General features: G+C 52.9%; 1 protein-coding gene across 2 annotated transcripts in view; it reads left to right on the top strand.

The window, feature by feature from the left end:
• The first annotated feature begins 8,919 nt into the window (after positions 1-8,919).
• DPYSL2 (dihydropyrimidinase like 2) overlaps positions 8,920-25,826 on the top strand; it is a 76,943-nt gene continuing 60,036 nt past the window's right edge. The window contains exon 1 of one of the 2 annotated variants that reach the window (XM_074981540.1): positions 8,920-9,264. In XM_074981540.1, coding sequence (XP_074837641.1) covers positions 8,989-9,264 — 276 coding nt within the window. In that variant the 5' untranslated portion in view covers positions 8,920-8,988. Of the gene's footprint in view, positions 9,265-25,483; positions 25,704-25,826 lie in introns of those variants that run through there. The other variant, XM_074981541.1, reaches the window with a different exon arrangement.

Genomic DNA, 25,826 nt, shown 5'->3' with positions numbered 1-25,826 from the left:
AGTGTCTCCTTAAAGTCCTAAGGCTCCAATGCACCCTTGGCTCACCAGCTCAATCCACCTGGAGTCAAGCAGAGAGATTCTCTGATGAGGGCTGCAGTTTAATTTTATTGCTTCTCAGAAACATCTGGCCTTTATCCATGAGGCTGACACATGCACCTTGTATAAGTATCAGACTCTAATTTTGCTGTAACATTAAAAATTCTCAGAGCCAGTTTTCAGGGTGATGATTTTATATATAATGCAATGTGCCTTCAGGTCAGTTCATTTGATTACTAAATATTTCACTGCTCTTAATCCCAGTACCTCAAGGTATTCTACACTCTTGGAATTAATTAATTCTTACAGTCCACCCGAAGAAGTGATGTCCTATTATCCTCATTTTACAGATGGGAAAACAGATGCAAAACTGGTGAAGTGACGTGCCAAAGGTAACAAAGTGAGTCAGTGGCAGAGTCAGGAGTGAGACCCGGGGCGGCGCCTGATTACCACTTTCCTAATTCTGCCCCAAGATACTGTTCCTCCCTGCCATAATCAGATTTTTTTTTTGGAGTGTGGGGAAAATGGGAATGAGTTCTGAGCTTAAGTGACAGTTATTCTAGGCCCAACCCTACAGATTATTACATAACCAACCCTTACACAAAGATGCTCATTGACTTCCGTGGAACTACTAACATGGATGGAGCTTGCAGTATCTGATCAGAATGTTAAATTTACGCTCATTAGCAAAGCAAATAGAAAAAAGTCTGTTTCTGTTGGGAAAAGAAAAGTGTGAACAAACAGCTTCTCCTTTCCAGGACTTCTCCCAACCAAAAGCCTTTGGATAAAAGCTACTCATCTGGGGAGCTATCTAGTGTGGCAGAATTGAGTGGGCCCTGGGAAGGTCTCCATGGTATTCTAGGGCTCAGTCCTGCAAGCACTGGAGCATTTAATCATGTGTAAGTTTTAGTACATGACTGGTCCCAGTGTTTGACTACTCATATGCTGAAATGCTTTGCTGGTTCCAGGCTGGTTGCTTGTTGTTACAGGCAGAGCTCATAAAGGTGGAATCAGTTCAATCACTTGTCTTTCCCGTTTCAAGTTAGCCAAGCCACTGAAGACTCAAGTGGTTCTTTCTCAGAATTTCCTGGTCTGATCTGGACACCAAAGAGCATGCTCTGCAAAGGGAGCTTTTTCCTCACAATTACTCAGCATAGCTGCCAGGTGAGCTGTTCTGTGGTCCTCAGAACAGAAAAAAATGTCTGCAGCCGCTATGCATTTAAACCCCAAACCATTTAAACCTGTTCAGAGCAAGGCCTTGTCTGCGTTGGGGTCTATAGCTGTGTCACTGCAAGCCCTTGTGTAGACCCTACCTGACACAGTGTTCCCAGTAATGAACCTCTCCTGGGCCACTGCCCAAGTGCCCAGCTTACAGGGAATGCTGGTGGTGGGACAATGTTGCATAGATCAAACCATTCTAGTCCTCCAGCCCTTACACTCTCCTGAGAGGAAATAGTGCTCCGTGCTTAAAAACAACTCTGGCCAAGCCCAGAGGTTTAACTTGATTAATGTAGAGTTGGGCAAATTTGTTTTATTCAAAATATTTTTTCTCTCATGGTGACAAATATATTTTTGGAACTTTCTACTGTTTTCAGCTAACTTTTTCAGCAATAAAAAAACTTACAAAAATAAAAAATTTGAAAAAAAAATAAAAGGTGGTGTTCTCGTATTTTCAAAATGTTTTTATTCAAAATGAGCTTTTTCTTTTGAAATTTCTATCGTGTTCTTTAAAAAAAAACATTTAAAAGAAACATTTAAAATCAAAATGAAATGTTTCATTTGACCTGAAATTTATTTTTCCCCAGAACTGTGAGTAAACCGAAGAATGAGTAATTCACACAGCTATATTTAAACAAATATTTCTGATAGCACAAATATATTTTTGAATATTTATTTTCAGTTGTAGGGTAAAAAACGTACCATCCACAGAAAATCCATTGGTATGTTGCCATGTATTCCCAGGGATGCTTTAATTACGATCACAGCTGGTAGTATTCTAGAGGAAGAGATTTGCTGGTATCTGTGCCCCCAGCATTTGATGAAATACACTGGAATTCCCTTGAGGCGTTACCTTGCATTTGTCTTTCTTAAAAGGACAGTGAGTTGCAATCTCAGGAATTCATGATGTTGCTGGGCTAATAGGAATAGCAGATTGCTAAAATTCTTCCACTGCAAGACTATAAAATGTTTCCAATTCATAGGCCGCTTTGGAGTGGTGCTGGGGTTGAAGTGGCACGTTTAAGCTTCGAAGGGGAGCTGATTAAGGCAGAAGGGTAGGGGAGAAGTGAAGAGACAGAAGATGGGAGAAGAGATCTAGATGTGGATCTCACAATTCAAAAAATCGCTTAAGAATGCATGTAGTCCCATTAACTTGAGCTGAAGCTAAGATGCTTTCCTGAATCAAGGCAGTTTACAGCAACTTCCCTTTCAAAATGTTTTCCATGCTGAATTGCAGTTTGCCTCTATGATAACGGAAATGCAGCCTCTTCTGGTGAGGAATGTGGCTGCTGTGTCACATCACTGAATCTCTGGCATGCTAGCTTCCTGACGAATGGAAAAGGCTAAGATCTGAAACAATGACGAATGGAAATCAGATGGGTAAGCTAAATGTTAATGCTCTGGCCCTTGTGAGAATGTCTAGGACCTACTTAAAAACTCAACTGCAGTCAGCACCAGTGTTCCCGCTAATCTTTGCCATCCACATGTGGAATAATTATGTGCCCCGAGGCAGGTGTGAATGGCCACCACCAGTAGAGGCAACAAACCTAGCAGAGGGTGTTGTGCTGATCATCTGGGCAGTGTTTGACTCTGTCCTGAGCAGCCACCCTAGTGCCCGGCTTACAGGGAACACTGGTCAGCACTTCTGGTTGGTCTCCGCTCCAAGACAGCTTCACCCTAGGAGGTATTTTTGGGAGCTGGGGTGAAGGAGCTTGCATGGTGCTGTCTGTGCTTTGCCAGTGTGGAGCGAGGTGAAAGAGTTTAGACTTCAGTGATGGCAGTGCAGCACTTTTCACAAACTCAAATGCAGGGATTCAAGAGTCATTTTGAAGGCGAGCATTTTGCGAGGGTTTTGCATTTTGTTTGACTTCCAACGCTCTCTTCCATACTCAGTGGGAATGAGGTACCCAATTTCCAGTTGTGCCTTTGGAAAAATCTACTGTCTAATGACTAAATGTTTGTCCTACTGGCTGTGGCCAAGATGGCACAATGTAAATTTCAGGCAGTCTGTTTTCATGGACTCACATTCACTGGCAACAACCCCTGACTGGCAGAAATTCACCAGAATGGCTCACATTTGTTGAGGTTGCCAAGGACAAAAGCTGTAAAAGACAACAAGGATAAACAAGGGGGGTGGGGGGGAAGAGATCAAATGCTCACAGCCCTTTTAGCCTCTTGAATAGATCAAGTTCATGTGTCCAAAGCCTTTCTTTTAGTCTTCTAATATTTTCAAATGAGCATCATTCACTTTTGGAGTGCTCAGTACCAGTTCAAAATGATCATCCCCCAAGGGGGAGCTGGCCAAGGATTTCTCTGGACGCAGCTGGGTCTTTGTTCCGCTGAAGGGAATAAGGTGACCGCGAAAGGAGCGGGGTCCTTTCTAAAAGTGCCGCGGCCGGAACTGTCCTAATGCTAATGAGGCGCTGAATATTCAGTTCAGCACCCTATCAGCAATCGTGGAAATGGCCATTTGCACGGCCACTTTGAAGTTTTGGCCAAGTGTGGCCACAGCCTAAGGCTACGTCTACACTAGCCAAAAACTTCGAAATGACCATTTCGAAGTGTACTAATGAAGCGCTGGAATGCATACTGTGAAGTCCCCTTATTGCCATCTGCTCGCAGGAATAAGGGCACTTCGAAGCATGCGGGTCCCTTCGAAAAGGAGCCCCGTCCGCACCAGCGGCGTCAATGTCGAAGGGCCAGGGCCGCCCGCATGCTAATGAGGCCCTGAATGTGCATTTCAGCGCTTCATTAGTAACCTTCGAAATGGCCATTTGCGTGTTTGGGGCGCGTGTGGACGCAGCCGATGAGGGCGGGGGAGGGGGGGAGCCTTGGCTGGAGAACGCACCCGGAGCAGCTGTGAAACACCGGGAGGTGTGTCCTTTCCTGCAAGACCCGGGGCTTGTCCGAGCCCCCGCCGCTGCCTTCATGAGCGCGGGGCGGGGCGATGGACTTTCATTCGGCTCAGGCTCTTCGCAGCCCCGGCGGCTTAAGCGCTGCCTGAGCCTCAGCCAGGGGCTATCGCCGGACGCCAGCGCATGGACTGCGGCCGCCGCAGCATGTGTCGGTAGAGCCGCGCCGGGAGGCTCGCACGGCCCGACCGACCGCTGAGCCCCGCCGTGGCCTTCAACAGCCCCGGACCTCCCTTCCCTGCTCCCCCCGCGGCGCCCCACGCCCCAGGAAGGGGACGGCCCCGCCCCGGCAGGAAGCGGGGAGCAGGTTCATTCCCGCGCGGCCCTGTGGTTCCGGGCTGTGCGCTCCCTTTCCCGGCCCGGGGGAGCTCCTGGCGCTGCTCCCGCGGGGCCCGCCCGCAGCACGGCCCGTGTCCCCCCTGGCTCAGCCCGGGCTCCGGCCCCCGCAGCGCCGAGCGCAGAAAGGCCCCGCCAGCCGCTCCCAGCGCACGAGGGCCGCGCTCGGGGCGGGGCGGGGGGCACAGGGCGCGCGGCACCCGGGCGCCCGCTCCGCCCTCGGGCTGGGACCAGCCGCCCGCGGCCCCGCCAGCGCCAGAGGGGGATGCGCGCTCCCGCCGCGCGTGCCCGCGCCAGCCGGCTGGTGCTGAAGGACAGCGCCCGGCAGGAGCCCCGAGGAGCCGCGGGCGGGGATGGGCCGCAGCCGGCAGGGCCCCGCTCCAGCGGCCGGGCCGGGCGCCGCACCCCCTCCTGCCCTTCCCACCCCCGCCCGGAACAGCCCCGCACCCCCTCCGCGGGCTTGCCGCCCCCCCCGCCGGGCAATAACCGGCCCCCCCCCGCCGGGCAATAACCGGCCCCTACCTGCCCCGCCCCACCCCCCACCGTGCAATAACCAGCCCCCACCTGCCCTGCCCTGCCCTGCCCCACCCCCCTCCCCGCCAGGCAATAACCGGCCCCTACTTGCCCCGCCCCACCCCCCTCCTCCGGGCAATAACCAGCCCCTACCTGCCCTGCCCTGCCCTGCCCTGCCCTGCCCCGCCCCCCTCCGCCGGGCAATAACTGGCTCCTACCTGCCCTGCCCCACCCCTCTCGCTGGGCAATAACCGACCCCTACCTGCCCTGCCCTGCCCCGCCCCACCCCCCTCCGCCGGGCAATAACTGGCTCCTACCTGCCCTGCCCCCCCCCCGCCGGGCAATAACCGGCCCCTACCTGCCCCGCCCCGCCCCGCCAGGCAATAACCGGCCCCTACTTGCCCCGCCCCACCCCCCTCCTCCGGGCAATAACCGGCTCCTACCTGCCCTGCCCCGCCCCACCCCCCCGCCGGGCAATAACCGGCCCCCACCTGCCCTACCCACCCCACCCCACCCCACCGGGCAATAACCAGCCACTACGCGCTCTGCCCCCCCCGCCCGGCAATAATCGGCCCCACCTGCCCCGCCCCCCCGCCGGGCAATAACCGACCCCCACCTGCCCCGCCCCCCCCACAGGGCAATAACCGGCCCTTACCTGCCCCGCCCCCCCCGCCCACGAACCGGCACCACCTGCCCCGCCCCCCCCCGCAGGGCAATAACCGGCCCTTACCTGCCCCGCCCCCCCCGCCCACTAACCGGCCCCACCTGCCCCGCCCCCCCCCCGCCGGGCAATAAACGCCCCGCCCCTGCAGCACTATAACTGCCCTGTTCCCCGCCCTGCTCCATCCCCCGCCCAGCCCGGCCCTACCCGCCCTACAGTCCCGGCTATAACCTCCCTGTGCCCAGCCCAGCCCAGCTCGGCCCAGCACCCCCCTCCCGGCTGGGCTACAACAACCCTGCCCCCCCCCCCACCGCCCGCCCAGCTCGGCCCTACCCGTCCTACAGTCCCGGCTATAACCTCTCTGTCCCCAGCCCAGCCCAGCTCGGCCCTACCGGCCCAGCACCCCCCTCCCGGCTGGGCTACAACCACCCTGTCCCCCCCCGCCGCCCGCCCAGCTCGGCCCTACCCGCCCTACAGTCCCGGCTATAACCTCCCTGTCCCCAGCCCAGCCCAGCTCGGCCCTACCCACCCTGCACCCCCGCCCCGGCTAGGCTACAACCACCCTATCCCCCCCCCCCCCCCCGCCCGCCCGCCCAGCTCGGCCCTACCCACCCTGCACCCCCGCCCCGGCTAGGCTACAACCACCCTATCCCCCCCCCCCCGCCCGCCCGCCCAGCTCGGCCCTACCCACCCTGCACCCCCGCCCCGGCTGGGCTACAACCACCCTGTCCCCCCCCCCTGCCCGCCCAGCTCAGCCCTACCCACCCTGCACCCCCGCCCCGGCTAGGCTACAACCACCCTATCCCCCCCCGCCCGCCCGCCCGCCCAGCTCGGCTCTACCCACCCTGCACCCCCGCCCCGGCTAGGCTACAACCACCCTATCCCCCCCCCCCCCGCCCGCCCTCCCAGCTCGGCCCTACCCACCCTGCACCCCCGCCCCGGCTAGGCTACAACCACCCTATCCCCCCCCCCCGCCCGCCCGCCCGCCCAGCTCGGCTCTACCCACCCTGCACCCCCGCCCCGGCTAGGCTACAACCACCCTATCCCCCCCCCCCGCCCGCCCGCCCTCCCAGCTCGGCCCTACCCACCCTGCACCCCCGCCCCGGCTAGGCTACAACCACCCTATCCCCCCCCCCCCCCGCCCGCCCGCCCGCCCAGCTCGGCCCTACCCACCCTGCACCCCCGCCCCGGCTGGGCTACAACCACCCTGTCCCCCCCCCCCCCCTGCCCGCCCAGCTCGGCCCTACCCACCCTGCACCCCCGCCCCGGCTGGGCTACAACCACTCTGTCCCCCCGCCCCACGCCCGCCCAGCTCGGCCCTACCCACCCTGCACCCCCGCCCCGGCTAGGCTACAACCACCCTATCCCCCCCCCACGCCCGCCCGCCCAGCTCGGCCCTACCCACCCTGCACCCCCGCCCCGGCTGGGCTACAACCACTCTGTCCCCCCGCCCCACGCCCGCCCAGCTCGGCCCTACCCACCCTGCACCCCCGCCCCGGCTGGGTTACAACTGCTCTGTTCCCACCCCCCCGCCCACCTCAGCCCTACCCGCCCTGCCCCCCCAGCTGTCTTCCCCTCCTCCAGCAGGGCCCCTACCCGCCATGCCCCCCCAAACTGTCGTCCCCTGCCAGCAGGGCCCCTACCCCCCACCTGTCCCCTCCTCAGAAGGGCCCCCCCTCCAGCTGCTGCCCCCCAGCAGGGCCCCTACCCACCCCGCCCCTCCAGTTGTCCCCACCAGCAAGTCCCCTTCCCGCCCCACCCCGCCAGGTACGCCCCAGCTTTCCCGACCCGCCCTCACCCACCCCCAGCAAGACCCCTACCCGCCCCGCCAGCTGTCCCCCCCCGCAGCAGGCCAGGGCCCCTACCCGCCCCGCCCCCCCAGCTGTCCCCCCCCCAGCAGGCCAGGGCCCCTACCCGCCCCGCCCCCCCAGCTGTCCCCCCCCGAGCAGGCCAGGGCCCCTACCCGCCCCGCCCCCCCCAGCCGTCCCCCCCCAGCAGGGTCCCTACCGCCCTGCCCCCCCCAGCAGGCCAGGGTCCCTACCCGCCGCACCCCCCCAGCTGTCCCCTCCCCAGCAGGGTCCCTACCCGCCCTGCCCCCCCCAGCAGGCCAGGGTCCCTACCCGCCGCACCCCCCCAGCTGTCCCCTCCCCAGCAGGGTCCCTACCCGCCCCGCCCCCCCCAGCAGGCCAGGGCCCCTACCCGCCCCACCCCCCAGCTGTTCCCCCCCAGCAGGGTCCCTACCCGCCCCACCCCCCAGCTGTTTCCCCCCCCAGCAGGGTCCCTATCCCCCCTAGCAGGCCAGGGCCCCTACCCGCCCCGCCGCCCCCCAGCTGTCCCCTCCCCAGCAGGGTCCCTACCCGCCCCGCCCCCCCCAGCAGGCCAGGGTCGCTACCCGCCCCGCCCCCCCAGCTGTCCCCTCCCCAGCAGCGTCCCTACCCGCCCTGCCCCTCCCCCAGCAGGCCAGGGTCCCTACCCGCCCCAGCTGTTCCCCCCCCCCAGCAGGGCCCCTACCCGCGCCGCCCCCCCCAACAGTGTCCCTACCCGCCCCGTCCCCCCAGCTGTCCCCTCCCCAGCAGCGTCCCTACCCGCCCTGCCCCTCCCCCAGCAGGCCAGGGCCCCTACCCGCCCCAGCTGTTCCCCCGCCCCCAGCAGGGCCCCTACCCGCGCCGCCCCCCCCCAGCAGGGTCCCTACCCCCCCTGCCCCCCCCAGCAGGCCAGGGCCCCTACCCGCCCCGCCGCCCCCCAGCTGTCCCCTCCCCAGCAGGGTCGCTACCCGCCCCGCCCCCCCAGCTGTGCCCTCCCCAGCAGCGTCCCTACCCGCCCTGCCCCCCCCCGCCAGCAGGCCAGGGTCCCTACCCGCCCCGCCCCCCCCCAGCAGGCCAGGGTCGCTACCCGCCCCGCCCCCCCAGCTGTCCCCTCCCCAGCAGCGTCCCTACCCGCCCTGCCCCTCCCCCAGCAGGCCAGGGCCCCTACCCGCCCCAGCTGTTCCCCCGCCCCCAGCAGGGCCCCTACCCGCGCCGCCCCCCCCAGCTGTTCCCCCCCCCCCAGCAGGGCCCCTACCCGCCCCCGCCCCCGCCGTGCTCACCTCCCGCCCTAGGCCCGGGGCGAACAATAGGCGGGGCGGGGCCGGGGGCAGATCCTCGGCCGCTCCTTCCGCCGGCTCCGGGGCTGCAGCTCCGGCCGCCTCGGCTCGGCTCGGCTCCGCCCCCGGCTCGGGCCCGGGTGCCGCCGCAGCGCGCCCCTCCCCTCCCCTCCCGTCCCTGCGGCGGCGGCGGCGGCGGGCAGTGCGGGGCTGGCGGGCGCGCCGCGAGCATGGCGGAGCGGCGGGACGAGCCGGTGCCCCCCTTCTTCCAGGCGCTGGGCGCGGGCAGCCCGCGGCCGCGGCCCAAGTTCTGCGGCATGTTCTGCCCGGTGGAGGGGTCGCGGGAGAACAAGACCATCGACTTCGGCTCGCTGGCGGGCGGCCGCGGCAGGGTGGTGGCCCGGCAGCGGGACGTGGCGGGCGGGGACCCCGCTGCGCCGCTGGCCGGGCGGGTGGCGATCCGGCCGGCGGGGGGCAAGGAGGCGCTGCAGAACCTCGGCGAGCAGGTGGGTGCGGCTGGCCCCGGGCGCGCGGGGATGGAGGGGGCTGCCCGCCGGCGGCTGGGGGCCGACCTTTTCCTCTCGCCGCCAGCCCAGCCCAGCCCAGCCCTCCCGGGGGTGAGAGCCGGTGGCCGGGCGAAGAGCGCGAGCCCGGCCCATCCTGAAGGCCTCTCCCGGGCTTCCCTGTCGGGCAAAGCTCCTGGGTGAATTCAGTGGCGGCCTGCCTGAGCAAGGGTTTTGGGAGTTGGCCAACTGCCCGAGAGGGGCTTTTGCCTGGGTAAGGCCTGCAGAACCCTGGGCTTCGGCTGTCAAAGGCAAGCGGGGCTCAGAGCCCTTTCAAATTAGTTTATTTCAGTTAGGCGGTCTCCAAACCCTAGCCGTGGCCCACAGCCCCGGATCCCTGCCAATGTGTCCGACCATGTGAAACTGAGCACCTTTTCTGCCCTCCCCCAACAAGAAAATATGCACCCTAAAGCTCTGGCTGGCCAGGTGTAATGTCATTCTCATGTAAATTACAGGAAATCAGCCCAAAGATGCTTTATGTAGATTTCAACCGAGAAACATTGTCACCTTCTGTGCTTTTCCCTGAGGAGCCCCAGCTTGTTTGTAGCTCTAAAGAACCAAGGTGAATGGAGAGCCAACCAGGAATCTGCCAACTTCTAGTAGCAGATTGGGAGAGGTCTTCCAAGTATGCCCTGGGCCCACGCCCTGAAGCTGCTTACAGAACAAGTCCAGTCTCTCTTAAGAACTCATTTGAATAGCTGGTACCCAGATGCTGATTCACCACTGGCACGGATGGTACAGTCAAAGCAGAACATCTGGGTGAGATTTTCTATAGGGACTTGCCCTTCAGCACCCGTAAGTCATACCCTATCTCCATGGGGTTCTGCAGAAACCCAAGCCTTGATTTTGTGACCTGAATGACTTTGTTCAATTAAGTAGTCCCATTTAAGTCAGTGAAATTAATCTCTGAAATAATTTATTCACCTGTACAGGTGTTGGGAGGTTTAGGGTTCAAGAGAATTTGTGCAAATCCATACTTAATTTTATGTGGCATCATTCATACAAAATAATTTGTGATGGTTTGGAGTACTAATAATAGAAGCCTAGTAAAGTAGATAATAAAAGGTAGTGGGGAAAATTGTCTACATTTATTGAAAATTATAAATATGGGGTTATTTGGGGGGAAAATCATGAACTGTAATAGAATATTAACTGTATTTTTGAAAAAGGGTTGTCACATTTTATCAGTATGATAGTCATATTTACAAACCTTTTCCTTATGCCTGTAATTAAGAAGTCGCAAAATAATAGCATGATCCACAAGAGTTTTTGAATTGTGTCCCACTAGCTGTGCGTAATGCTGGTATCAATATGCTTTTCCCTGTAATGGTGGTAAAAAGTCTTCTCTGGTAAGTGACTTAACGATATTGGTACTCATTAGCAGGGATGCTGTAGCTTTTGTGGTTTCCCAGGTGACAGCATCTGAGTATTGAATTGAAGGGCTAGGTCCTCACTTGATATAAACTGGTATAGCTCCATTGATGGACATGGAGGTGTCTGTTTACACAGGCTGAGGCTACGGCTCAATGTATTTATATAAGACAGGGAAAAGAAACACTTGAATCTACTCGACTGAAAGGCTTGGAATCTACTGGCATCAATGGATTGGCACTTGATTACCCAGGGTGTGAATTTGACCATGTACTTTCACACATCAGTTGCATGACATGGTTGTATTAACACACTTCTAATACTGTGTAGCCAAGCCAAGAATAGCCTAGCCACATTTCTATATCAATACTGTTAACGTGCAATGTATAATACCTAACCTATTCATTTGTCTGTCCCTGCCATTGTGAGAAATGTAGATTTATATGACAAAAGTCAAGGTATCAAAACACTCATCTTTCTTTAGCTTAGGGCCTGAGAATTGTCAGGGCCACAACCAATATTTCTAAAAACCCACCTATTTTTGAAGGTTTCTTCTCTGGTGTGGAAATCGGAGGACCCTATCACCCTGGTATAAATGGGCCATGGCTCTGTTAGACTCAGTAGAGCTACGCCCAGTTACATTAGCCAAGGATCTGATCCAGAATACATTAAAGCACAGTCATTTTCCTTCGTGTATCTAGCAGGATCCATCCTTATTCTCAGATGATGTTATTAGTAAGACAACTTGGATCAGCAGCTGTGATATTCTTCCTGTACTCTTAAATGTCTAGAGGCTATGAAAGGAATTTAATTGTCATGCATTAAATGGCATGTGGAGTTCTACAGAGTAAGATATGACTAATCAAATCTCCATGTCTCCCTGGTACTCCACAGTCATCTATCACAGCAGTGTCTTACTGCCCTGGTGCCCATGCTTCTGGGCTTAAAATGATCACTAGAGACCTCAGGAGACATGTCCATCCCACTTCACACAATACTTCACAGTTAGGTGTTTTAGAGGCAACATATCCCAAACAGGGCAGACCTTGTGAGATCTGGGTTCCATGCCAAGTTCTGCCACTGACTTGCTGCGTGGCCTCGGAGCAGTTACTTTACTTTTGTTTCCCCTCCCACTCTGTGTCTACTTTGGCTACGTCTACACTGGTGCTTTACAGCACTGTAGCTTTCTGGTTCGAGGTGTAAAAAAACCACCTCTCCCATCCCCGAGTGCGGGAGGTTACAGCACTGTAAAGCACCAGTTTGAACCAGACTGCAGCACAGGGAGCCAGGTTCCCAGTGCTGCTAGATCCTTCCCTTGTGGAGGTGGCTTACATAGAGCATTGGGACATCTCTCTCCCAGTGGTGATGCCCCAGTGACCACCACCAGAGGCCCCAGAGCAAGGTGTCTGCAGCGGTGGGCGGCTGACTCCGTGCCTTGGAAGGGGCAGGACTTTGTGTGGGAAGGGCAGAGCTGACAGCAGTCAGCCCTTGGCACCACCCAGACTGTGCCTGCCCCTAGCCCTCAGAGCTACAGGTGCAGTGCTCTGGCAGTAATTCCAAGAGGCCCAGGGCTCCCACTGCTGTCTCTACCACCGTAGCAGCAGTGGCAGCTGAGAGCTCTGGGCCTGCTGCAACTGCCCTCTTTGCACCCCCCCCCTTCTGTTGGGCCTGGGTATTGCCACGCTTTCAGTCTGAAGCGTAGCCAAAGCCGTGGTTTATCTTTTGGGAGGGGAAAGAGTCTCACTGCAGATACGGCTCTGTGGAGCCCAGGCTGGATTTGTAGCGTATGTTGCTATACCCATGTTAGTTGTACTTGAGTTAGCTCATTAAAAAGAGCAGGGAGGATGCCCCGGCTCAGGGTTCAACCCCAGCTGCTCAACAAGCGTGTTCCAGGCAGGCTTGCGCAGCCCACAGTGAAGCTCAGAGCCACAGGCCTTATTTTAGTCTTTAGCTAGAGTACAGCTATATGAGCTGCAGTCACACCCCTCCTCAGCCTAAATATGTTTGAGCACGTGCTGGTCCAGCACCTGCCATAATGGGGCCCAAACTTAGTAGAGGCCTCCTGAAAGAACCATGTCATTGCAACACTGATTCAGGTAGGAAGTCCCAGTGATCTGATTGAGAAAACGCTGCAAAAGCCGAAAGAGGGACACCATGCATTTAATGTCATGGCCCAAGGGAAGTGCAAGGAGTAGGCACAAACAAAAGCAATGGAAAGTAAATAAGATAATTTTTTTAAACAATTCTTAAAAGCTCTAAGTTGTTTAATCACCTCCATCAAGCACTTTGAGGTCTTCAGATGAAGCATACTGGCTGTGTCTACACTAACCCAAAACTTTGAAATGGTCACTTCGAAGTTTACTAATGAAGTGCTGAAATACATATGCAGTGCCTCATTAGAATGCCGGCAGCTGCGGCGCTTTGAAATTGACGCAGCTCGTCCAGGTGGGGCTCCTTTTTGAAAGGACCCCGGCAACTTCAAAATCCCCTTATTCCTATCTGCTGATAAGAATAAGGGGATTTTGAAGTTGGTGGGTCCTTTTGAAAAGGAGCCCTGTCTGGACGAGCCACACGGCTGCGAGCTGTGTCAATTTCAAAGTGCCACAGTTGCCGGCATTCTAATGAGGCACTGAATATGTATTTCAGCGCTTCATTAGTAAACTTCGAAATGGCCATGTTTTGGGCTAGTGTAGACACAGCCACTATGAAGAGCCAAGTATTATTCCTATTCAAGAGCATTTAAAACACAACCCAATGTACAATAGTAACAAAGAGGAAGCCGTACTTGACTGCTTTTTGTTTTGCCAATGTACAATGTAATCATTTCAGCCTATATAAAATCAAGGCTTTTTGTTGATCTTCACAGTTGGATATTGAATTTTTCCATTGCTCTCTCCAGTCCTTTAAAGAACAGGCATGTGAATTCAAGATTTTTTCCCCTAAAAGGCCAATTGGAAGTTATTTTGGGGCTGCTAGAATGATTGAGCGTATATGATTTCAGAGAGAGACTTAAAAGTTATTGTTATTATAGTAGCATCGAGAGGTCCTAACTCAGATCATGGCCTCAGTGAGCTAGGTGTTGTACAAACACATAGCACAACACAGTCCTTGCCCCCAAAGAATAAAGGTCTAGAACCTCAAAGATGTTGAAACCAATGGTAGGTAGGAGCCTAAATACCATCAGAGATCTGAGCCTTACAGGATAAATAGTCAAGACAGACAAACAGTGGGAGGGAGGAAGGCTTTAGGTGATCAAAGTTGGCTTTTCATCCATGATAGCGATACATTTTATGATGTAAAGCATTATTATGGTGAAAGTGCTGCTACTAATTGAAGTCAGCTTCTAATCCAACTCAAAATGAAGAGCATTTATTCTGACCCTTCTGGCTTGTCCCCTTTGCATTGTACCAAAGAAGTTGTCCATAGGCAGAAATTCAGGATCTACCTTACAGTCCTCATATTCCCACAGAAGTCGATGGGCACACTGACTGCTGAGCGAAGGAAAGATGGATGCTTCAGACATCTAGTTATTAAAAATGTCTAGTCTAACTGCAGACTGTTAGGGCATCCCTTTGTTTTGGCAGGGTTAGCTGTTGAGACCTGTGAGTTCAGCGGCTTGGCTGGATTCCTGGTTACAGTGTACAAATAGCAGATTTTTTTTTGGTTTGTGTAGCAATTCCCAAATAATGAATGGTGAGGAGGGATAGTTCATGCTGAGCCAAACCCAAAATGTTCAGAATTTTCAGTAAATGGAATTTTTTAAAAAATAATCTTTCTTGTCCAATTAAATGTTTTATTTGACCTGTAGCAAAATGTTTTATTTCAACCACTTGAAAGGTTTTTGACCTTCTTAAAATATAAAATTGAAGGCCATTACAAAACAAAATTGTTTCAAATAAAACAAATTTTTTTTTTAACATTTATCAAAACTGACCCATCTTTACAGATTGTTTTGGTGTTGCTAGATCTTCATTTCCACCTAAATGTTTTCACTCTGCTTTACCCCTGATTTTGGGAGAGTTGATACATAGAACATTTTATCTGTTGATCTCAAGGTGCATAAACTAGGAGGGTCAGTATTGTTATCCTCATTATACAGGTGAGAACAGCCCAGACTCCAGCGATGGCTTGCTCAAGGCCACACAGCTAATTGGTGTCGCTCAGATACAATTGGGTGTGCAGTTGGATTTGGAGTGACTTGGAGACAAAGGATCAGGGAGTGATAGGGGGAAAGGAGCAGCAATGGGATAGGAAATAAATACTTAAATAAATGGCCTGATTTTGAGTTGCTTTGGACCTTCTGGTCCCATTGACTACATTGATTCGTAGGTGCTTGGCTCTTCAGAAAACCGGGAAGCTAATCTAAACTATTTACACACAGTACCTGTCAGTCCCATATACAGCATAGATAAGAAGGATGGTAAATAAACTAGACTGGAACAATGGACTTCTGTGTACAGTTCCTGCCTTTTCTTCAGACTTTCTGGGTGACCATAAAGCAATTGACTAAATCTTCCTGTGCCTGAGTTCGTCATCTGTAAATTGGCAGAAACAGTATTCCTTTTTTCTCCTTTATCTGTGCAGAGCGTAAGTTCTTTGGGGCATAGGCTGTCTCCTACTGTGCCTGGGTCTAGCACATAGCACAGTGGGAACCTGAGGCACTATTAGGATACTAATGAATAGCAATGGTTAATAAACTCAGACTAGGAAAGCACTTCCATTTTAAATCTCATCAACACCGAGGGACGAAACTGGCTTTAACATAAAAGGAAAAAGAGGTTCCAGAAATAGTCTTGCAAACCTGCCAAGTTTTTGGGGTTGTTGCAAAATCCTCCAGCTCCTCTGACCATGCTTGCCTGTCCATGCAAAAAATAATGACTAACAGGACATTGTACAGAGCACAGTCTTAGACATTGGAATGCTAATGGAGCCATTTTGCAAAGCACAACAGAGGTGGGTCCAAGCAGCTGGAAATGCGGTCCCAAGTTTAATTTGTTATGATGCCTGCAATTTCTCTAGCCTTGTTTCAATAATCACTGTTTGCAGAATAACTACACAGAGAAATGACTTGCATATTCTCCCATGATTCATATTCATGTCTCTGGCTACTGAAAAAGCTAAAGAAAATTCTGCAAGTCACCTGGATTCCTCTTTAAGACACCAATCCACATGTCCCTTCTGAGTGTATTGTAAAGTCTTCTACAGTATGCTTGTCAAGAATTAACAAATTCACTCCTCATTCCTTTTGATGCAGAAAAGAACCAGGGTCTTTGATATAGAGGCCAACAAATACCATTTGGATTAAGAAGGGCCAACTGTTTGGGCTAGATGCTCAGCAGGTGTAAATTGGCATTGATCAACTGTGGATGTTTACACCAGCTGAAGAAACACGTAAGGGAACAGACTTGTTGTCTTTTGTATTTACAGTGCTGGGGCACAATGGGGAAGTCAGTCAGTGCTTTGAAAGTAACCACGGTACAAATAACACAAACATAGTTTTAAACAATTAACTAGTTATATCAGCCACAAGGTAGTCTACTAGGTCTGCCCCACATCTCTTACAGAAAAGACTGCCTCTAATTCCTCATCTCATTTGCCATCTGTGCTGCATGCTACATTTGATTGTTTCCACTTGGGTTTTTGGAGAGGTGAGCTGTTACTTTGGCAGACAGTTCTGCATCTCAACTAGAATAAAGTTCATATCCCTGTTCTACCTAAGCTCCACTTATTTGAAGCTCTACTGGGGGGCTTCGTTTGAGGACAAACTTATGACAGGATCTAAAGCCCAACTCCTATATTTGGGATTTGAGGATTTGGGTTAAATATAGCAAGAATCAACAATCTATGTTCTAAGATTCAAACCCAAAGGAGATTCTCATTCTTCAGAAGATCTCGGAGAAAAGGTAAATTCCCTGCCATTGGTACCACATGATATGTTGGTGACCAGATTTACCGGCTTTTGCCTTCAGTCATGCAGAATTTCTTCAAATGGAGCAGATCAGTTGAACCCAGGGCTCACATCTACTGAGAGAGGACATGAATCTGCTACATCTCCCAGCTAGTTCTTTACCTCAAGGTGGAAGGACACATACTTTCTCTCCAGAAGGCCTATGTTCACTGGTACAGGTTCCACCTCCCTGGTCTGGCACCCTCAGGAATCCAGTGGGCCTGAATGAGGGATTTTGCTGGACCAGGGGAGGTTAGTGCCCCGCTTGCCTCAGTCCCTGGCTACTCCCACTAGCCGGGTGCTGCTCCCTGTTCGGGCAGATGTGGCTTGCCACCACAGTGGGCTCTCCTCCCTGTCCCCACGTGACTCTTGAGGAATGCCAGCACCCCAGCTTCTGTGAGAGACACCACTTCTGGCTCCACTGCCCCCCATGGGGCTTGTAGGAGGCCAGCTCAGCTTCCCTTCCTGTCCTGGCCCTCTGATCCAGGAACATCCTTCGTCCTGCCGGTTGAGGGAGGTTACCAGACCAGAGAATGCTGGCTTTAGGAGATGCAACCTGTAGTGATGACCAAAATGACGCCCACTTTGGGAGCAGAGATGATCTTACTGTGGGGTTTGTACTGCAGCTAGCATGATGAGGCTGTGATTCGTGAAGGACTACAGCAATGTATATGAACATAGACACTGCCAGACTGGGTCAAACAAATGGTCCATTCAGCCCAGTATTACATCTCCAATGGTGATCGGCACCAGAAGGCCAGGGAGAGAATATAGAACAGGGCAGTTTTAGGGGGAGCTACTCTGTCTTCACCCGTCTTCTGGTAGTCCAGAGTTTTAAGGTTGCCCCAAGCATGAGGTTATATCCCTGAGCATCTTGGCTAGTAGCCACTGATGGGCCTATCCTCTGTGAACTTAGCCAGTTCTGTTTCTTTTTTTTTTTTTTTAACCTACCCTTTTGGCCATCAAGAACTCATGAAAATGAGTTCTGTAAGTGAAGTGTGCGCTATGTGAGAAAGGGTTTCCTTGTTTGTATGAACTCTTCTGCCTTGTCATTGCTTTCACTGATACCCTCAGTTTTGCACTGTGTGAACAGGGAAATAATACTTCTCTGCTCACTGTTTCTACACTGGGAGTTTATAGACCCTGTCCTGTCTCTCTCAAATTGTCTGTTTTTCTAAAAAGTGGTGTCCTCATCTTTCTGGTCTCTCTTCACAATGCAAGCTGTTCCATACCCTTGCTCGCCTTTGTTGCCCTTTTCTGAACCTATTTCCTGTTCCATTAGATAGTTTTTTGTGAGATGCGGCTTTCATAAATGGACAAAGCAGTCAAAGCATGGGTGCAGCAGTGATGCTTTTAGTAGCACGATGCTATTTCCTGTCTTATTTTCTACCCTTTAGCTAACAGAACAACAAGAAGTCCTTTGGCACCTTATAGACTAATGGATATTTTGGAGCATAAGCTGTAGCGGGCTAAGACCCACTTCATCAGATGCATGATGCATGTTTTCAGAGATACAGACTAACACGGCTACCTCTCTGATACTTGTCACCTGTGGCTAACAATTCACACAAAGTATCAAAAACAGTAGTGATACTAACAACAGTTACAAAAGTGTGGGACTTGTTTTATGAGCTGAGAACAGCTGTGGGCCTGAAATGTGTGGGATAACTTTCCTCTGCCCTAGGCCCATAAACCATTCCTCTCTCTGTTATACATGCCTGCCTGTGCCTGATCCAAAGAGCATACAAGTCTGTGACAGCTCCCAGCGAGGGGGCTGGCGCTTTGAGATGAGTTTACGGGAACTTGATGCGCCATTCCCATGGAAAGCAATAACAAAAACTGACACTTGATTTTAGTGCTTTGGTTCAGCCTTCCGGCTTTAATGCTGGAGGTTGTAGGTTCAAACCTTGATGACATCAGCCCTCATAGAAGTGTCTGTCTGTCTGAACCATCCAAATGTGTCGGATATTAAAGGCAAAAAGGGAAATTAATCCAGAGAAACATTTTGATATGCTTTACCTGTTTGTACAACTGGAAAATAAATCTTCCAGTCATAGCCTCAGATGCTATTTATTCAGAACATCAGACCAGAGAGGCTGAAACTAGTCATAAGATTGTACGGTGTCGTCATAGCTTCTTTGACCCTCGTGTGCATTTAAGTTATGTTGTAACATTTATGAGCTGTCGGAAGAAAATTTGCACCTCCTCCCGGCAACTGGTGCCAGAAGTTCCCCTTGTTAACTTACAGCCATTAGCAACCGGCATTCCTTTCGCTGACTTTTGGAAGGGACAAATGTGCCCCTAAAAAATGTTTAAAATCTTTACCCGCTCACCTCTTGCCCTTCTGGCATTTGCTAGCATGTGGGTGGCATGTTGTACGCCTAGGGCGGGCCCCTCACTGGAGCCGTGTGCTGGTGCAGCAATCCCCAGTGCTGAGCAGGGGCCCTAGCTATGAAAAAAAGAGAACTCCACTGGCCCAATCGTGCTTCAGCTGAAGGCCATAAAAAGACCCCCATTGACTTCAGCGCTTGCAGGAGCACTGAAGAGGGGCAGCTTATTAGCATTAATCTGTCATCCAGTGTGTCTGTCTCCCTAAAGGAAAAGAAGGTACAGCTTCTTGAGTGAAACCAGCCCGTTTCTAACTTGGTTCTTGCATACTCATGCTGACACTGCTGGGCTGGAGTTTCCAGCACTACCAGAGATGGCTTAAATCCACCCTGATCTCTCTATTGCACTCCAGTATGTAAGTTTCTCTTCCCAAGCCATAACAAAATGTCCTTATGGAAAAGAATGTTAAAGAATTTAATCGGGATAAAACCAACAGCATGTTGTAGAAACTCAGCAGAAGAAATTATCACAAATACTCTAAAATCCCAGAGACTTAAATAGGGATCTTTTCTGTAAACCCTTTCCTTGAACCACCCTCTCATTTATAGCGGGAATGTAAATCGCTACTGCATTTGGTAGAAGAGGCAAAAAAAAAAAATTAAAAATAAAAAACCATATCCCCCGCAGGTATAAATAAATGCAGCTCCACTGAAATCAATGAAACTGTGCTAATTTACACCAGCAGAGGATTTGGAACTGAGAGAGATTCTCATTCTCCATTTAAATTCTGTCTCTAGGACCTGAGATGGTATCAGAGTGAGCATGTGTGTTTGAAGACCATGGTCTGAAGGTAAACACAGAGAACTGAAGTTACACCAGTAGGGGATATGGGAAGAAGAACAGTTGAGAGAAGTTTGAGGAGTGAAGCTGAACCAGAAGATTTTGTGCGCTTGAAGAATGTGTTGTGCTATCAGAGAGAGATGGCGGTAATCGAAATGAAGCACTCACTGTGCCTGCGGAGCAGAAGTACTTTGGGACTAGCAATTAAGGAAATAACTGAAAGGCAGAAGCGTATGTTGCATGCGCTTGTCCCTGCCTGCCCTGCCGCTTGGAAATGGGGAGACAGCAGAAAGAAACATATCGGTAATAGAAATAACATATGAGGAAGACAATGACAGGCCAGTAGAGAGTAGACAGAGGATACATGGACGAAAGTAAGAGGAAGCTGAACTTGGCACTCTGTGATAGATAGGCCAGAGTGCACGTTTGAAGTGGGCAGGACTTGTGATAACAATGAGAGATTGATGACAAGCAAAGAAATCATGGGAGGAAAAGGATAGCAAGAAAAGACATGGAAGAGCAAGCCTAGGATGAAACTTCAGCAAAGGTCATTAGAAAAAAAGGACTGGAATGCCAGGACCTATGAACAGAAGGAGGGTGAATTGGCACCTCTGACTGTGTAAGGTTTGGTGTGTCTTCTGGACACTATTTCTTTAACACGAAACACACTCTAGTGCAAAAGTCTGGCACAAGACCTTATGCGCCAGTAGAGACAAAGCCTGACCACAGCCATGGTGGAGCCATTGGCCACGAATCATTGCGGCTGTGCTGAGCAAAGAGTGGGCAGGATTTGTAGGGGCTGTTCAGGGACATGCAAGCGTGGCATGACTCCTTGTGTCATGGGGTGAGCAGGGGCAGGCCTGGGAAATGTGAGGTACAATTCTTATTCTCCATGGGTTGGGGTGGGGAAAGGAGGGCTTGCAGAAGGCCCTGCAGAGGTGATTAGTGCTATTGGGCAGGAATGGCCCAAATGGAACAGCAGTGCAGCTACTCTCCCATTGTGGGGAAAAATCTTTTCTCTTATCCTGAGTCTGGGTGCATGGGCAGAACTCTTGCCCTTTAATTTGGGATTTAATTGGTGCCTAGGCTCTGTGCACTGGGTTGTTCCACCCTTGAGGAGAGATGCATAGGGACACACCAGCAGAGAGAGGTCTGGGATGCTAACATTCTTCCATTATCCCTCACCCAGCAATTTCCATGACTCTGGGTGATATCAATGACCCTAAGCATGCCACTCCTTTGTCTGTCATTGGGAAGTTGGCATTTAGGGTTTGGGCTGACCGGCAGTTCTCCTCTGCTTAGCATTTGGCAAGAAGGATCTGGCAAAGAGTTTGTTCATTACTGTGTCTTCTGATTTTCTGCTTCCCAGCCTGCTGCAGGCAGAGCTGCACCTCTAGAGCACAAAAGGATCAATGGACTGAATTTCTCTGCTGTCAGAATCTGCCTCAGCTGGATGCGTTCCTCCCTCTCCACAGTACCTGGATAGAATGTATTTTTTGGTAATAGCATTGTTGTGTCACAACAAGGCTAGGCCACAAGCCACTAGGACGTCACAAATTAATATATTCCATTCATCTGGACTGAGAAGTGCCTGACTGCAGTTAACTTTTCATTGGCATTTATTTGTCTTAGTTTAAATCTTTTGGACTCAGGCAAAACTAAGGCCTGTGAACGAACACAGTATGCGCCACTGCAAAACAGCTTTCGGAGAATACGGGTTTTTAATTAACTTGATCCATTAAGCACAAGGACACATGACTTTTCAGGTGGGCAGAATAAAGAGAGGCACCGGCTGCCAGTTCCTACGTTCCATTTTCTTTTCAAAGTTAGTTTCAAGGATACTAAATTATTTAAAAAAAAACAATTATTAATCTTTGGAGGTCTCTTAATTCCCAGAAGAAAAAATCTTGGGCCAGATCCTCAGCTGGTGTAATGGAGCTACAAGGGGCTATGCCAGCCTGAGGGTCTGCTGTATCAGCCTTGCACAGATGGGTTAGAGATGGATTGTGAAGTTTGGATCTGGGAATGGATGAGTCTGGATGTCTTTTGTGCTACGCAGACCTTGTGTGTGGGATCAGCCTCTTATCCAGCTATCTAATTTGTTCATCAGTGCAGGTCTGGCGGTGAAGCTTCTTACAATAAGGTGATGGGGCAGAATCCCCAAGCATCACCATATCTGCAGTAGTGTTAGGGGTGTCTTCATGACAGAGGCAGTGTAGTCCACTAGGTATGGCACTACAGCAGCAGCTCTGACTGTGGGCTGGGACTCCTGGTGTTGCCTGCAGGCTGAGCGGTTGGGCGGCTGTGCAGGTGAGACAGAAATGCTGCCCAGCTGCTTGGCAGAGTGCCCAGAACTGGCAGCATGCGTTTCTACTGGTGGTCAACAACTGCATGTTTCGGTGCACATAACATAATTTATTCCACACATGGATGGAAAGTGTGGAGCGAAAAGTGGTCAGAACCCCAAAGTGGGTTGCAACCTCACTTTAATAAGGGCACTAGGGTTAGTATTAGACTTGCTGAGGCACAGAGCTGAAGCCAAAGTTTGAGCCCACCACTTGAGCTGAAGGTAAGGCCCAGGGCAGTGGGGCTCTGGTATCAGCGCTGTTGCCTACAGCTGAAGCCCTCAGTTCTCTCTGCACCCTCCCTCCAGTGGCAGGAACAGGTCAGGAAGTAATTGTTTTTATCAGAAGGGGGTTGCAGTGCAATGAGGAAACCTTGGGCAATACTGAGTTCTTATTCCGGGTGTGCCATCTGACCTACTGTACTTCCAGTTTCGGTCCCTTCCTTTGTCCCTCTTGCTGCTAGGAGCTCTTTGAGGCTAGAGCCCATGCTGCAGTTTTCACAGCACCTTGTACCCCAAGGTCCTTGTCTCAGACGGCACCCCTAGGCATTGCTGTAACAACAATCATGTTCTAGGTACGACAGATCTGTAGCATGGAATCCAAAAGCTCCTGAATTTTGGGAATGGTCTGCCGTGTTCCTGGCTGAGCACTCTGACATATAAAAAATAATAAAATGAGGCCACTCATATATACATTGTACAAGATACCAGGTATGTTACCGTGCAGCTAATAACATGCTTCTGCTTCCTTACACCTTGCTGGTGCTAGCATTTTACTTCCAGGTCTCCAGTAAAAATGCGCTGAGATGTCAGAACTTCCCCCAGGGCAGCAGACCAGGGAGGGGCAAGTCAATACATCCAGTGTGTTCTATTCAAATTGTTAACAGAATATTAAACAGCACAGTAACAAGCTAATCATGCTGTTGTTGTGAAAAGCAGCAGCTTTATTATTTGTCACTGATAGGGTATTAGGGGACTGGAGCAGTTAGCCAGGTTAAGGCTTTCTGACGTCCCTACCATGCCCATGTCACTTTCTCTCTACTCCCCACCACTGCAGCCTCCTATGACTAATGTACAAGAGTGGTCGTGATGCTAATCTCTTTGTTTTAAAGGGAATGACTGTTCAATACACTGTTAGAGATTTTATTCTTGTACGCTCAAGTGTTTGTATATTTTATCTGGAAGGATCTTGTCAGCCAAATGGCCTGATTTCTCCAACCTCCTACTCATAGAATTAGCCTCCAAATCAGGGGGTGTCATTTTCTACGGGGAAGTTTTACCCCCTCAATGTTGGTTTTTCACCCTGGACTTTTCATAGGTCTATATGCTCCATGGTGTCTTCTCCTTTTTGCACTCTCTCCCAGACTTCACATGATATCTACAGGCTAGCATAACTTTTCATCCTCCCCCTGCAATTTTTCTGTACTGATGTCCCTACTGCTTCACATAGATTACGTGTATGAGTTTCTGACACACAGGGCGTTAGAGTTCACACTGTATTTATAAGGTAAAATTCAATCATCACTGAGGGCGTTCATTTCCTTTGTTCTTTACTACATGGCCCCTACAGACCAGCAGACAGTGGAGTTGTGTTCTCTGTCCATGAAGAAGTTTTTGAATCACACTCTCAAGCAGCTGTTCCTGCCAGTGATGGGCTACTGGATTAGATAGACCACTGCTTCGATCCTGAGGGGTCATTCTAATGGCTTGAGATTGTAAAAGGCAGGGCTCAGGAATCCTGTTTTGTGTGTCTTGTGCAGTGCTGAACACACTGTGCAAACAATTGCATCACTAGCACTTGCTCCAGTTATTCCTTTCCTTAACATCCCAGCTCTTCTAGGCTGATGGTTCTGGAAGAAACTGGGCTTCCATTTTTTTTAAATAAATAAGTTTCTAGCTCTCTGGCAAAAAGACTTGAACATGTGACCTGAGAATAGCCTAACCCCTCAGAAACTGAAGCGAAGGCAGAGAAGTGGAGTTTTTGTTCTATAAAAGCATGTGATCATTATGCCAATTGTGATTTTTGAGGCCTGATTCACAAGATTTGAACACGGGTCTGGCAATGCTGCAGCAATGAAAACTGAGTGTGAGCTGGATGGACGGATAGCCCCGAGTGAAACCCCTGGTTCTCCAAGATTTCCATGGAGCTGAGATGCAGACTGTAGGTGCCCCAGAGCTACTTCTCTATTGTTGGGTAAAGGGTAGAAGAGGATGTCGGTGTTCCGAAGGTGAGGATGGCCAGATTACACCTGAACTAGTTTTCCTGGGGTTGTTAGGTAGGCCTGTCAAGAAGTGGGGGCCCTCCTATTTCACCCCGGTTACAGGCTGGGGGGGGTTTCCTAACGTCAGGACTCAGGTACAATTTTCCCTTCTTTAGCCTCTCCTCTGCCCCATTGCTCTCACTTAGTCCTAAGCTGCACCTTCTCCCTAGGGCAAAGGGGGGTGCCATGTGGCCCTGTCCTGCGGCACCTGCTCTGCAGGAAAAATTGTCTCCTTGATTTCCTGGCTGGGCCGGGCAGAGAGCTGTGTGCCTGGGGAACAGAACTCGGGTGTCCACACGCAGGCTGCTTTCTAAAGGGGGGGGGGGGGCTGCATGCCAGAGTGGCCCAGCCTCCCGCTGCTCAGACTCAGCTCCCTGTTGTGCTGGGCCCTGCAGTAGCCTGGGCTTGGGCTTTTCTCTCCTTTCCCCGTCACAAAGAATGCACCCCGTCCCCTCCCACCCCCAGCTCCCCTGCAAGCCGCCTGCCTGCTCTCACCCAGCTCCCGCTCCGCCTGCAAGCTCCCGCCGCAGCAAGTTCCAGCTACGCCAGCAAACGTGTGGCTCTTGGGGGGAATCCATGACCACCCCGCTCCGTGCCGGCGAGGGCGGCTCCTCGCAACAGCTCGGCGCGGACTGCGCTCGGGCCCCGCACCAGGGGGATGCGGGCGGCGCTGCCCTGGTCTGCCAGCGGCGGCCGGGGCGTTGTGCAGGCAGAGGGGTGTGTGCAAAGCAGCATCCCCCGGGCGGGGGGATGCAATGGAGCCCCTGCGGCCCCCGCCCAGCAGCCCGGCGCTTGCAGGCGCTGCGCTCCCCCGAACAGCCGCGCCGAGCCGTTCGGTCAAGCCCAGCCCAGCCCGGGTCCGGAGCGATTGCGCCACTTTGCATGTTGCCGCTCTTCTGCCCTCCCATTGCTCAGCCGCCGGGTCTCGTTTGCATATGCGGGCGGCCGCCAGCCAATCAGGGCCCGAGCAGAATGGGCTCCGCTCTCCGGAGGAAAAGGGCGTGGCCGGGGCGCATGCGCTCCCGCCGCCTCCTTGTGCTCCGGCTTTTATTGCTACGGGTCTGCGGCGGCCGGAGGCTGCGCCGGGCTGGGCTACGCGCCGAGCCGAGCCGAGCCGAGCCGAGCCAGGCGGTAGCCACGCGGGGGCTGCGCTTCCTGCCCGTCCCCGCCGCTCGCAGAGAGCCGGGCACCCCAGGCGCTTCCCGCCCCGCTGCCCCTGAGTGCGCCGCGCTGGGGGTCGCCTCCCGCAGACATGTCGTACCAGGGCAAGAAGAACATCCCGCGCATCACGGTGAGCGGCGGGCGAGTGGGGCGGCGGCTTTGTGCGCCGGGGCGGCGGCCGCGGGGACTTCGCGGGCAGCTCAGCGCTCGCGCATCGCCTCCTCTGCTGCGGCACCGACCGCAGCCGGGGGCG

This window comes from Carettochelys insculpta, chromosome 31 (genome assembly GCF_033958435.1).
Source record: "Carettochelys insculpta isolate YL-2023 chromosome 31, ASM3395843v1, whole genome shotgun sequence".
Taxonomy (NCBI): Eukaryota; Metazoa; Chordata; order Testudines; family Carettochelyidae; genus Carettochelys; species Carettochelys insculpta.
Note: the sequence above shows the minus strand (reverse complement) of the source record. Positions and strands in the feature narration are given on the sequence as shown.